The 15,463-nt window shown below is 36.8% G+C and overlaps 1 protein-coding gene across 17 annotated transcripts in view; it reads right to left on the bottom strand.

Moving 5' to 3' along the window:
- Positions 1-15,463, bottom strand: part of ATP2B2 (ATPase plasma membrane Ca2+ transporting 2) — a 186,327-nt gene that overhangs the window by 50,261 nt on the left and 120,603 nt on the right. For all 17 annotated transcript variants that reach the window (XM_086470078.1, XM_086470081.1, XM_086470085.1 and 14 more), the window contains 2 exons: positions 3,712-3,953; positions 2,936-3,170 (listed from right to left, as the gene is read on the bottom strand). In XM_086470078.1, the coding sequence (XP_086326204.1) occupies positions 2,936-3,170; positions 3,712-3,953 (477 nt within the window). The remainder of the gene's footprint in view (positions 1-2,935; positions 3,171-3,711; positions 3,954-15,463) is intronic.

The raw sequence follows: 15,463 nt of genomic DNA, 5'->3' as shown, positions 1-15,463 counted from the left end.
GCCGCTTCTTCCTCCTCAGGGGGAGGACTCCTCACACGTTTCCCCTGCTCCAATGTGGGGTCCCCCTCACGGGAGAAAGTCCTCCATGACTTCTCCAACGTGAGTCTTCCCACAGGTTCAGTCCTTCATGAACTGCTCCAGCGTGGGTCTCCTCCATGGTGTGCAGTCCTTCAGGAACCGAGTGCTCCAGCATAAGTCCCCCTCACGGGGTCTCCAGCAGCAAACCTGCTCCAGCGTGGGCTTCTCTCTCTCCACGGGCCACAGGTCCTGCCAGGAGCCCGCTCCGGTGCAGGCTTCCCACGGGGTTCACAGCTTCCTTCAGGCATCCACCTACTCCGGCGTGGGGGCCCTCCACGGGGTGTAGGCAGTCATCTGCTCCACTGCCCATGGGCTGCAGGGGGACAGCCTGCCTCACCATGGTCTCCACCACAGGCCGCAGGGGAATCGCTGCTCCGGCGCCTGGAGCATCTCCTCCCCCTCCTTCTTCACTGACCTTGGTGTCTGTGGGATGTTTCTCTCACATATTCTTACTCCTCTCACTCGCAGCAATTCCTGCTGCGCAACAACTTTTTCACTCTCTTAAATACGTTATCACAGAGGCAAAAAACGCTGTCGCTGACTGGCTCGGCCTTGGCCAGCAGTGGGTCCGTCTTAAAGCCGGCTGGCATTGGCTGCATCTGACATAGGGGAAACTTCTAGCAGCTTCATACAGAAGCCACCCCTGTAACCCCCCCGCTACCAAAACCTTGCCATGCAGACCCGTTACAACAACTGACTGACATTTGGTAAAATTCTGAAATTATAAACAATAATTGCGCATCTTGCAAGAAAGTAAGAACTGTTACTGCATATTCTGGTGTTAAACTATGAGGAATTCAATACATTATTCAAATAATTATTTAGAAATAAAATGTTTTCTTGCCTTCATATTCTTTGATCCTTTACAAAGAAGTCAGACTTGACCTCTTTATTTTTAGCAAAACTATTCATTTTTACCTCAAGCTCCTAAGAAATTATTCCCTATGAGATGAGAACAGTTCTCATAAAACACACTCATAATAATCACATGAAAGGATAGTTTGGAGCTATTTTCAATAATAACTGCAAATCCCACTGCTACCCATCCCCTCTGTCTGTCATACCACACATAACCTGACTTAAAAGCTATTTTCTAACAGCATGTGTCATCAATCAATTTTGAAGGTAAAGAGAAGTGATTCACAGTTCCAGTGGTCACTGAGAGTTAAAAACTTTCAGAGTTCACATATATGTGAGCTAGAGCATTAAGGGATCATTGCAGACAGAACATTTTAAGAACGTTTTTAAACATTTTCAAAGACTTGCCATGTCAGCTGTAGGGGCAGATGGATTAGCAGCAAAAGAGCATCTGATGACATATAAAGTGAATGCTGTTTATCTGATGATGGTGGAGATAAGGAGTTTATCATAAAGTTTCCACCTAAGCAAGATTTATTTTGTATTATAACCTTCTTGATACTGGCAAAACCCCAGGGAAGTCCATTATCACACAAAGCATAGTTATGCAGTTGGTACCTGTAGTTGTAATTATATCATGCTAGTTTCTGAAGTTACAGCAGTCAGAAGTATGTAAGTCTAATTTATAAAGGACTCAGGGAAATTAATCAGATTAATTTATACTTTTGCTGGTTTAGTGAAAAAAAAAAAAATTCCTAACATGTCTAGCATTGCCACCAGTTCTCAGTGAATCAAATACAAAGATCTGGACATTCAGCAAAAATGTAAAATGAGACAGAAGAATAAAAAAGACAAACATCAGTACCAAAATACTTACTTTTTGCAGTATCAGAACCCACTCTTTTTGTATAAAAGAAATTTGAGTAATGACCACTCCAGAGCAAACCATAGTCATTAATCACCTACTGAAGTAACAGCAGAATCGAAGAGTGGATTTCTGGGAGCAAAACAGGAGAGCATTAATGGCTCCCCCATTTGCAGAAGGTGCTGGGGCAGGTGCTCTCACTGTACACTGCGCGGCTGCAGCTGTGCCTACACAGCAGCCGTGGCCACACACTCACGGTTGCATTTTATGCTCAGCACTTTCAATTTTGGGACTTACCTTCTGCCACTATTTCTAAACTCTAAAATGGAATTAATTCTCCACTGTCAAGATTAATTATTGACCACCATATACACAGGTTGGAAACAGTTTCTACCTCTTAATCTGCCCTTTGCATTACTACAGTAATATAATTTACAAGTATAGTAGCAGGCACATGCTTCCAGTGTGCACACCAAATATTCATTTTCTCAGCTTAGTTGAGATGAAATTTTAGCCATATTTTTACAAGCTATTTATGTATAGTATGCATGAAATCCTCAGCCTTTGCATGGCAAAGCTTTTCCTTGTCCAAACACAACATTAAGGACAGCTTCCTTGAGTAGCCACCAGTTACAATCTTAAGACAATTAGTAACATGGCAATTGTTACAGTAAAACACAAAACTCCAAGACTGCATGTAATTTCTGTGGAAAGTAAGTGCATTGCAGTTATAACTACGGTAATTACAATCACTGCACATCCTTTCTCTACTTTCAGAGTTGCATGTTGCCACATAACTTGAAGGAAAATTCTTCAAGTCTATCTGTAAGCATAACAGAACTTCTGCTGATCAGTCCTCCTGTATACTACTCCTTGAGAGGAGGTTAAGTCATCTCCATCCTGTAGTTCAAAAAGCCCTATTTTGATTTAAATACTGGTTGATTAATATTTGATTTTTATCAAGTTAATTATTTGACTTTTTATCAAGTAAAGTCTATTTCTACAGCTCACTTCCATCTTCTTTGACCGAGCTAATTAAAAAAACAAAGAAAAGATAAAAACTGCAAGAAATTTGCAGTTCAATTTATGTTCAGTTCTCTGAGAAGCGCTTTATAACATAAGAATTTGACATACCTCTGGCCTTACTGGGTCCTCAATGCCAACAACACAAATGCAAGTCAGGTCAGATAATATGTCATTTTCATTGTCCCAGTCAGGCTCTGGGCTGCTGTTAAAGTCTCGGAAAGCAACACAGATAGTTCTCAGTCCATCACAGGCCATAGGTTCAATCACTTTCTTCACCATTTCATCTCGGTCACGCGGTCTGAAGATACGAGGTTCACCAGCTGCATTAAGGATCCTGGAACATCTGTTTTATTTAAGAAAACGGGAAGGAAAAAAAAAAGTTGAATGTGTATTTGCTGCTGGGACGTATTTCCTTGTATCAGCTCGTTTCATTCAAAACTTTCCTTTTTTGATGGCAAGCTTTAAATTTCTGTATTAAGCAAGAAGATTCACATCAGAAAATTTGTCACTTATCAGAGAGACACCAAGAACCCTTCATCCATTATCTTCTCCATACCCACGTAATTAATGAGCTGACAACTTATAAAAAATTGAAAAATCCTTATTTTTCCAAATGGGTTGAATGTAAAGAATCCATGCACAAACTACTAAATGTAGACCAAATTCTTTGGCTAGCCAATGGTAAGAAAAATAAGCCAGTTTTGCAAGAGTGAGCACTTAAAAAAAATTTTTAGAAAAGTACAGTAACAGTTTATACTAGTAAGTTGCATCATATTTCTACTGTAAGTAGCAAATCACAAATATTGAAATTGTCACTTATGTCTTATTAGTGTCAGAATGTTTTGCATTTTGGAAAACCACAGCAGCTGATCCATTGAACTTACTTCTTCAGAACAATTTCAGAAGCTCCTTTGCTGTACATTCGGAAACTACCGTCTGGCATTTTAATGACAGTACTCATAGACTTTCTGACAGAGTTGAACGTGTAAACTTTGTAGAGTTTCTCCTCGGGGATGAGGTCTCGAACAGGCTCATAATCCTGCTTCAAATCCAGGACAAATCCCAAGAGGCCACACTCCGTCTTATTGCCTACCTGGCGAGGCAGGCCACCCTCTTTTTCTGGTGGCTGAGGAGAAGAAAAAATCAGATACGAATTTCTGTAATGATAAGCAGTATACAATGCCTTCTGAACAATTAATAACGAAGTTACAGTGTACAGTAACTTCGTTAACTTAATAGATTAATTACAGTAACTTAAGATCTGAAGCTCTAATGACTGTGCAGTCATGCATCTTCCAATTTTTAAAAACTAGCAAAACATCCACAGAGCTGTAAGAGACTTGAAGCAGCTATTCTCACAATAGGGAAAATTTCTCTAGACAAATAGCTACATTTGGTCTCTTGCATTTCTTTTCTTGTACATTAGTCATTGGCAGTTGAATAGTTTGTGATGGTTAAAAATGAAGTACCTTTCTTCAGGTTCAAAATGAATTAATTCTCATTTACCACAAACAGGGGATTTCCTCTTCTCATTTGCTTAGAATTATATTGTTTTGCTGACTTTCATGGTTATAATAATGAGCTCAAGAAAGATCTGTCCTTTTTTTTCTACCAGGCATTTTTTAGGTAAGGATAAATGTGCGTTTAATCATAACAGTAAATCTCAGTGAGCAAGGTATTTCCAACAATCTATAAAATAATAGTTCTACATCTAAAAGCACCTGTTTCTAGAATTACCACACTTTAGTCTGCTGCTTCAGACAATAAATGCTTTATTATATTAGAAAAAATGGAGTAGGCTAAACATTTTGCAACTCCTGACAATTCTCAGTCCTTCTAGGGACAAGGAAGGCTTTACCTCCCCATTCAAAATATGAACAAACACACATTTTATTTACAAACTTTCTCAACCCCAAACAAAAAGTTCCTGTGTTCTCAAGACTCCAGACTGACTTACAGCGACCCAAGTGTAAACTACAGACTGTTGGTAACTTACATTTTCTTGTACTCAGTAGAATTAGAGAAGTGTTGCTTAAGCTAGGGCTAAACTATACTTACAGGAACCAAAAGAAGGGAAAGACCTTCCACAACTTTAATTTGCATTGAAAACATGTTTTGATTTGACTCAAGACACCAGTGTAATTCATCATTTTCAACGTGACAAAATTCTGCCTCACATTTTGCAGAATTAGGACTGCAGGACTAAATTCAGAACTCATATTTAATGCTGCTATAGACTTAAAAATCTAGTCTACTTCAGAAATGGGATTCCTATGAAGATGGAATTCCCTACGTCGCCCCTCAGTGGGATGTGGAGTAATGTAGGGAATGATTAAAGTTGCAAATCTCTAATCCTGCTTAGATTTGAATACTTGCAACAAGTATGGCCACAAAAAGGGAAAAGGGGACCTTCAAGTAAGTATTAGTAAGTATGTAAGTATTCCAGATAAACATCAATTTCAGGTAGTTTAAAAAATGAAGGTCGGATAAAAATAGACTGGTCTAGAACTGAAGTAAGCAAATAAACATGGATTTTTCCATAAGAATCATCCTTCTATCACCAGGAAAATATATACCTGGTGACAGATAGATTAATGTAATTTCTTTGTCAGAGAGATGCTTCTATGGTGAGCAATACATAATAATCTAAAAATCTCTGTCTCTGAGAGATTTATCCTTCCAAAAAGAACTGTAACATCTTTCTTCTGTATGAACCATCATTTTTACCGAGTTGTATGGCTCACATTTGTGTTACTATGACATTTTAGCATTGCTATAGGGTCAATGTAAAACACCAACAACAGCAAAAATGCCAGTGTTACATATTAATTTTATTATATGCTATAACAACTTGCCCTGCTATAATCTCATTATGCTGTAACTTCCCTCTGGATTTTCAAATTCACTTAGGAATCCCTAATTTAAAACCCAAGTCCCCTTGTAGTTATGTATATCTGGAAGGATTGTTACATTCAGTGGCTATGAAAATCTCAGGAGTCAAAACAAAAAATCCTTTAAAATACAGTTTCATTTAAATAAATAAGGTTCATTTTCATAACATTGCATGCACACAGTTCCTGAAACATCCTAAGAACTTCAGGTTTCTCAAAGCAACAGAGTGCTCAACTTCATTGCCTGGGTAGTGACACTAGGAAAGATGGATTTCTCTGTGTATATCATAACAAACTCCTTGCATTTTAGATCTAAATCTTCATTTATGCTTCTCTGCCACTGAAGTCAGTGAATCTTGACATTGACTTAAATGTGAATGTGATCAAGCCACTAGAAAACACACACTGGAAACCAATTAAAGACATCTATTTCTTTCCATCAAAGACATACAATCCTTGATGATAGTTAATTTGTACATATGATTTCATTATGCCCTGATGCGAATGGATATTGAGAAAATAAAAATCTGTCCACATTTCACAAGACATAAACCTAAATATTAGAGTCTTTCTAAAATTTTTATTTCAACAAAAAGTAGATCATACTCTTCTCACTGTAGTCTAAAAATAATTTTTTTAGTGAACATCTTTCAAATGCAAATACGTAAGCAAGGGGAAAAGATACCAGTGAAAAGAAAATGAACAGACATTTCAGAAAGGTTTCAAAATCTAACAAGTGGCCACCTCCTTCTACAGCAGCTGCTGTCTCCATATTCTTTGTACATTACATTATAATACAGCATATGGTGGTGAGAGCTGGCAAGTAGCACTTCCTTTCCGTACTGTTTCAGTTCAAAATCTATATGCCAAAACTAGTCTCCTTGTAGATTGTTCTTGACAATCCTTTGCAGAAGCTGCTGGCTTTTAAAAAGGCCTACTGTGCTGTAGCTAAATTTATTTCTTGCTCAAAATCTGCAGTTTATGACACCTGGAAAAAAATTAAAAGGACGGCCCAAAGGTGTTACTTTTGAATAATTAACTAGGAACAACTTCATTGACCCCTCAGAGAATGAAAACCCTTTGACAGCATATGAAAGAAGGCCTTTGAACTGTGATTTGCAAGCAGGAACTAAGTCTTTTTGAACACACGGTTTCTCAAGAGCTCAACAAAAGATCTCTTGCTAATCACAAGACAGTTACATACTGTACGATCTTCTACTAGGAAGAGACTGATCCAGTATCTTCCTCCATCAATGACTTCCCACTAATGGGGGAAGTGAAGTGTTTTCAAATGTTTCTTCCAAGTCTTTATATTATTTACGCAATAATAATATTTCAATTGTAAGTAAAGACTTGCATATAAAACAAACTGCAGACAGAGGTTAAAAAAATAGTTTGAATTATCACATCAAAATAGGTTTCTAGGTCAAAGGACACCTGTATTAATAAGGCTTAAAAATACCAACCCAAAAGCTATCATTGACCTAACGCTGAATTTGGATTACAAAAGGAATTTTCAGAATTATTTCACTGGACAATAAAATGGGTTAAGAAGAAAGATAAGACAAGACTATGGGCATAACTTAGAGAGGTACTTCAACTTTTCAAATTAAATCAGGAAATCATAATGCTTCCATTTTTACCATAACACTCAGTAAACTTCATTTTTCTCATTGCTCCTTTTGATGTGAAAAGAGAGGACCTGACAAGAAGATCCAAGTAGTCTTTCCAAATTAAACTGTCAGGATTTCATACATTATCTGAAGTCTCCATTTGTTTTATGTTATTCTCCTGTGTTCTACAGACTGAACTACTCCTTTAGAATAATGATGATTGTAAATAAACCAATTTTATTAAGATAAAAAATGAACTTTGATGGAATATTATATCCATATCAAATGTTCCATTTCAACTCCATTCACAATAGGCAGACAGAGGAAAATACATTTTTAAAGTTAAATTGTGAAAAATTTCCACTCTGTACTTTATTTACTCAAGAAAGAGAAAATAGATCAGGATGTGCAGGAATTTTCTCTGTATATGTAAACATACACATAAAATTTAAAATATACTGTTATGTTATGAATTTACTTTCATAAGGTCTTTACTTAGGAATAAAAATTAGTCTTTATATCTTGTGCAGATTCTGATTTTGCTACCCTTGAGGACATATCTAGAATAATATTATTGACTTGACTGATGAGGAAGATCACAGTTTGTCCTCAGACTGTTTGGAAATTTAAGCAGTTTTTTCATGTTAATGATTAATAAATTGCCTCCATTTTATATAGAGCACAGAAAGCAACACGCTTTCTGATAATATACATGCTATTACACAACTCGGAATCATCACTTCAAGGTACAATGATGTCGATATTCAGTTGAATTAAAATCGAAAGTCAGTTTGAATTGAGGTCAGCATAAGGGATTGAAAAAGGACAGTTAACAACTTGGAGCTGGTTGCATAACCATTTTGGCATCAGAAGAAACAGACTGTGTTAACCTTACATACTGTTCTCACTCACTGGATTTAAAGCCAAACATTTAGAAGTTTAAAGGTTTGATGGGCTTTTTGTAATTCTTATGCACACCGCTGCATAAACTAACATAGGTATTCCCATTCACATCATGCCTATTCATCAGAAAGTAAAATTTCTCTCCTTTTTACCTTTGGAGGATTAAAAAATTTATACACTGAACTGACACAGATCTCTTCCTTTACTTCAAGCTCAAGCAAAGCATTTCAATTCCAAAGAACCGGAGGTCTGCATCCCTTAAGGATGGTGAGCTTCTAAATTCCTGACTTTGATCAGTTTGCTTCACAATGAATCATTTTTTGGGTCCAATGATGACACATTCATCATTTCAAAGCCCTATTGTACATACATTTGCAAGCTGGCTCTAAACCAGACAACAAAAAATGTTTCTGAATCCTTTAATAGATGTTGTACACGCTCTTGTAATGAAGACTGGTCATATTTTCTAAATATAATAGGATTTGTATCTCACATGGTACACATGGTGTTACACAGTGCTGCACAGAAGCCAGAAAAATATGGTAGGGTGGCATGTAATATGTTTTGAGGAATGCTAATAAAGCTTACCCAAAATTAAAAAGTTACAGTCTTAAACAAGAAATTTGATTATGAAGAGTTTCTGACAGAGGAGACTTGTGGGGGAAAAAAAATAAAGCATTCATCTATTTTGGACTCAGGGATTATCAACAGCACGTTTTGTAGAAAAAAAAGAATCAGACAGTAAGAAACAAACAGAAGGTGATGAGAGAAAGGAGACAGTATTTCGTAAATCCCTCCTTTATTACCAAGTCTCTCCCTTTTTCTTTAAACACTTCCTATGTGATTTAGACACTTAAACATCTCCATCACAGACAGGAGAACATGGAGTGTTTAAATTGAATATCAGTGGGAGGAACAGGATTAAGAGGAAAAAAAAAAAGGGTTTACACAGATGTGTACTGGTAATCACACATGTCAGCAGTACTCCATAGCATAAACAGGAATGAAGCAAAGGAGAACGCTGAGAGGGAAATAACAAATAGATCACAAATAAATAAATATATGAAATTTCACAAGTGCTGCCCTGTACTGATGTGTGCCTCATATTTCTATCCTGAAAAGACTGGAAAAGGGGATACAACAGCTAATTCCTTTTGTTTCCCATTATCCGCAAAACCCTAATACCAACAGCAGCTCCATTTCTCGGGAAAATGTCCACGAAATAAATCACCCCCAGGTCTCACTGTCACTCTAGGCACCAGCAGCCACCATCATAAACCTATCAAAATCAAGGCAATTTATTCCAAATCCTGACTGACAAGCACTGATTTGTTAGCCAGCCAGAAATGCATTCCAGATCTAGACAACCTAAAACGAAAGCACTTGAAACACATTTCAGCATTCACAAGAGACATAAAATCTGAAGACTAAAATCAGAAATTTAAACAACACGACAATAAAGTTACACATTTGTAAGTTGTTACTCATTACCACTGGCTACTGAGGCTGCCTTCTCACCGAACCAGCTACTCCACAGCCCTTGAACTACGGCACATTGAATGCAGGCAGCAGTCTCACATCATTTAGATGCTACAGCAAAATTGTAGTCTTAAAGTACATTTCTATTGCATGTTAATCCTGGGTCAGGACCCCAACTTGCTGTCAGTTCAAGCTGTTAAAGCCATAAGATAACCTTCATATTTCTCATGGTTAGAGACTGATTGACCAGGACATCCTGCTGAGATCAGTTATACTGTTGCAGCGAAAAATGAGAAGCAGTTTAAAAGACTTCCCTATCACTGATCAGACATGTGCTGCACCCTTCAGCTGACACAAAGCAGGTTCCTCAGATGAGTGACAGCACTGTCATTTGGCACTGCTCCCCCGCACAGGCCCCTATCTTATTATTTAACAACCATTTAACTATCAGATCTGCTCAACTTTCCTAGGAAACTGTTAACAGGGGTTTTTGACTCATTAACATATAGGGTGTAGGACACAATATATTTGCACAGTAGCCAGAACAATGGAATTATTTAGGTACAACTAGCATAACTAGATCTACCACAAAAGTTGGAGAATATTCAAATCCAGGCTTCCTGCATCAGATTAGCTCTGATGCAGGATAATTACTTTAATTATTTAATTTTTAGGAGGACAATTATTTAATATTTTTTTTCAATTATCTGAAGACAGACCTGAAAATGATGTGACAATCTATTTAATTAATGCAGTGCTGTGGTACCATGTAATTCTCATTGCTAGCACTTGAGACAGAAACCAGTTTAGTCAGACAAAACATTATATAAAAATGGGGTATTTCAACATCTCTTGTTGCCTCAAATAACAGCAAGGCAATAATCATATAAAAAGGGGACAGCTGTAATTATGTAATGTATCAGTGTGACATTTCCTATCAACATGGCAAAGTTAAGAGAGCAGCAGTGGTGTGGCTCAGTGAATATGGACTCATGCTTGGTTCAGCTCACATAACAGGAACAAGGAAAAAATGATACTATCCATAAATTCCCCCAAGAGTGATTATGAAAGAAGATGAAATCATGCATGAAGAACAGACTGAAAGGTTGGTATGACATCTCTACTCCCTCTCTCACTGACTGTTACATATTTTATATTCAAAGAGAGCTAATACTTTGCCCTTAATTTTAATAGAAATAATTAAATTACCCTTTTAGTTTGAAGGACAAATTCACCTTTGATTCATTTGAATAAAAAAAGGATAAGGCAAAAATACTACTACTAACATGAAAACTGTTTCTTCTTCACACTAGTTAAAGGTAAAAGAGAGATGCATCTGACCTGTACACATTTTTCACTGAATTATAGAGTAGTTGAGTCTGGCAGGCACCAGCCTCCCTCTTTTTGGGAGACCATCTACGCCCAGTGCCCTGGCCAAAGCAGGTTTATTAGAGCAGGCAGGTCAGGGCAGTGTCCAGTTGAGTTTTGAATACCTCCAGGGAGGGAGACTCCATGGCCTCTCTAGGCAACCTGTGCCAGTGTTTAACCACTCTCACAGTAAAGCATGTTTTCTTATGTTTAAATGGAATTTCCTGTGTTTCAATTTGCTCTCATCTTCCTTTTGCCTTTCATTGGGCACCACTGAGAAGAGCCTGGCTCCATCTTCTTTACTCCCTCCCATCAGGTGTTTATACACATTGATAACATCCCCAGCCTTCCCTTCTCCAGGCTGAGCAGTCCCAGTTTCCACAACCTCCCACTTCCATGTCAGGCACTCAGCCCCATCATCCAGATCATTGACCATGTTAAATAGTATTGGCCCCCTTATAGGTCACTGGGATACACCATTAGTGATCAGCTTCCAGCTGCATGTTGTCACAATCCCCTGAGACCAACAGTTCAGCCAGGTTTCAATCTACCTCACTTTTCTAGTCTATACTTAATCAGTTTTTCAATTTGCTCTCGAGAACAGAGGATGAAAGTTAAAAATACAGACCAAACATTTATATTGCCTGTGCATGCAAAAAAACATGACACATATGACCAATCTGCACTATTATATGAGAATATTACTCCTAAAGAACTTGCTAGAACTAATTAGAACAAAAATTGCTATTCCCTTCAGCTTCACAACCAGAGAAAAAGCGGAATAGCTGTAGCAGAAGCAGTATTTGAGGTAGTTAACAAAGCTAAATTTAACTAGATTTATCTATGTAATTAATTTAATTGGATCCAGAAAAAGGATTGCTGATTTCAAATTATGGAAACATTAACTGGTAACTTTTTTTAGTTAATAATACCTTTTCATAAAGTCCTGCACATGTGACTGAAAAATACTTATTCTAAGGAACCAAACACTGACATGTATGTTATATTTATACATTACAGTTCATTAGCGACTCCATAATCAAAAAGCTGTGCCATATGAGTTACTCCTTTTCATCTCCTAATCCATCTTGGTTTTCTAATTTGAACTTTTTCCTTTTGTAATAAACAGTCTACATTTCAAAATAAAAATAATTAAAATAGAAGGTTGGATATTTTTTAATTTAAAAAATAAAAATAATTTTAAAAAAATCTCAATTCCAAATGACAAAAATTCATGGCTGAATTTAAACAGAGGTACATCAATACACCACATTACAGTGCAAAGAATAAACTCTGCGTTGTTATGACACTATAATCATAGTTATGATTAGGATATTCCAGCCCTAGTGTTGCCAGACGAGATTAAACTGAATTTTACAGAGATTTCTCTCCATGGTTTCCCCAGAAGAGTCTTGGTATTTTTTTTATACTCTAAGATGTTATTTGTCTGTATGTAGAGACCTTCCTATTGTTATTGATCAAAACCATTCATGTTTCTTTAAAACGTATAATTTAATGACAATTTGGCTCTCAAATTTTGAAAATTATGTATTCCATTTCCAAATTTAGACACTAAAAAATTCCACCCTTGTCCTTTTGTACAGTCCCATTCACAGGGAACTGGCAATTGTTACATTTATACTCGTGCCATTCCAGCTTTGTTTCAGTGCTACAAGAATTGTTGATGAGTAACCTATATCATCAAAATAATTAGACACAGCAATTGTTATCAACTTACTTTAATTAACAAGCAATTTACTTTAAATATAGTCTAAGTATAAGGTTTCAGTTCAAGCTAGGTATAAAGAAAGAAGCAAGAGCATGTTTCTACCCTATTAGCAATATCGTTAGAACACAGATCAGACTGACAAATGTGCCATTTCTAAACTAAATTGATTAAAATTAAGAAAAGAAAAATGATTTTATAAATTTCTGATAATTTGTTCCATTTATTTGGCAAATGCTTGCTATATTTTCATGAACGACAAACAAGCTGAACATTTTTATTTAAGCGCAAAAGAGAAACAGCACTTAATTGCAGAATTGTAATTGGTACCTCCATAATAACCCAAACATCTGCTAGCTTGCGTTTTAGATCTATTAAACTGAGGTTTTACTGCCTGCTGATATTAGACTGGCTTCATGAGTGTTCCAGGCACAGAAAACAGAGACAGAGGATAAACTGCATAATGTTGAGCTGATCAAGTAGTGAAAATTCCATTTCAAGGCACTATCTGCAGTTTAAAAAGCATATTTCCAAATTACAACCAATACTAGGGATTTACATGTTTTTTGCCAGCATTAAAAGCATTAATGCATCTGTTTTAGGGCTGAAACCTCATCTTTTAGATTTAAGGAAACAGAGCCACATTTTCTTTAGTTGTAACAGTGATCTAACTAGCAACTGTACATTTGGAAAATGTCCTTTGAGCCACTCTAACACATGCTTTAGCAACCTATCAGCAGTCTTCTCCCTAGCATCTCAAGACTTTCTCTCACCAAGGGTGCCTATGAAAACCTTATTCAATGTTTCTCAGCATGTCATCATCAAAATTCCAGTTACATAATCTTCCTCACTTTTAATTAACTAATTAATTCTCTTAATCAAAATTAATCACGTTTTTTAAAAACACCTCCACTAGTAGTCTGAAAGGCATTTCATGAATGCTCTCTACTAGCCATTGCACATAAATTTCATCCACAAAGTTGTGAAACGCACACCATCTATTCCATGTTATCTAAATATACCAACCTCATTTTAATTTGCATTACCCTCCCTTAGTTTTTTACTAACTAGAACTGGAAATCTTGTAATGCACTGTAGGCATTAAATCACCATTTCAGGCTAACAAATTGGGAAAAAAAACCCCAAACACCTCCACAAATAAGGCAGTGCCACTATCTCAACAATGTGTCCTGTGATAATTATCATATTGTACAATAATTTAAACATCACATTAAGTATCAGAAAATGCATGGCTGTTACATATGGACATCAAAAACCTGAATTTCAACAAAAGAAACAGTATTTACACGTAGCTGATCAGTGCATACAGTCTTCTTTTGCACAAAACTTACCAATACTTTGGATTTTCTATGAAATATATCTCAGATTGGAAAAATTAATTTCTAAAATGACCAAACCAAGGCAAAAATTAGTTTTAATACTCACTGCCTTTCTGGTTGCAGCACAATTACAGACAATTTCTATAGTTTAAGGAGCTAAATTTAGGAAGTGCAAAGCAAATCTAGCCACACGAAACGTAAAAGTAGGTTTCACTTGACTTAAGCTACCGATTACAGCCCATGGTAACTATAGATCTTCTCTGTTAATAGTACTCATTTCCAGAGTAAGGCAAAGGTTCTTCAAGTATCCATTTCTAAATGAATCTAAAAGCACTAACAGCAGCTATTTCACTTATCATACAAAATGTACTCCTCTCTAAATCTACACTAGCACGTATCAGCTAAAATGATTTTAAATTGGTTTTGGTTAGATAGGCATTTTTTTTTGGGGAGGCAAATGCATGCGCTCAAGTGTATAAAATATGTCATAGCAATGTAGATCTAATATTTTCTCAGGGGGATTTTTTTACATGATTGGTGGGGTAATGTTTGAGATGCATTATAAATTCAGTCCTCTGGACAGTCACTCTCCTTGTCAGGATACTAAGAATGGGCAGAGTAGCAAACTGTGAGACTGCAGCCTATTTTTATCTGATTATTCTTTCAGAAGGAAATGGGACAGGAATGATGGAGAGGTTGAACATACTGTCCTTCTTCATAGGAAAATTCTTCCAGAAAAACTTGCGTCTCACTTCTTCCAAACAGATAGACCCTAGTAAACCAGCACTGAGCACTGTGAACCCTTCTTCTTTGGGATGAAGGGAAGTGTAAGGTACTTTCATTCCCTGCTCACTTGAGTAAGTAGAAAACACAGAATGATGACAATAATGGCATAAGAAATACGGAGTGGAACTTTTTAACTACTTTCATTCAGTATTATGAACAACAACCTACATCTACTGCTCAACGCTCATTCATAATTTCATCTGGATGAGATGTCCCACTGTCTCCGCAGGACTTGCAAGGAGCCAGCCATATTCTTGCTGTGTGTGTTTGCGCTGACAGATGAGGCAGGTTTGTAGCAGTACTTACTAAAGTTGACCAAAATTTTTAGGACTTCCTTCTGGAAACTTAATTTTTCCATGCAAGGTGTCTGCCAAAACAGGTCTGCCATTTCTTCAGTGATGCTAAGGAACAGTACAGTTTTGACTCAGTTAAAATACTCTAGCAACCCTTCCTTTGAAAACTTTCCGTTTCCTCTGCTAGACTCCAGCTGGTAAAAGGACTTCATGAAACAGATGCCTTCTGCCTTCTGT

This window comes from Leptosomus discolor, chromosome 9 (assembly GCF_034619465.1).
Source record: "Leptosomus discolor isolate bLepDis1 chromosome 9, bLepDis1.hap2, whole genome shotgun sequence".
Lineage (NCBI taxonomy): Eukaryota > Metazoa > Chordata > Aves > Leptosomiformes > Leptosomidae > Leptosomus > Leptosomus discolor.
The sequence above is the reverse complement of the archived record's forward strand: the minus strand, read 5'-3'. Positions and strand labels throughout refer to the sequence as shown.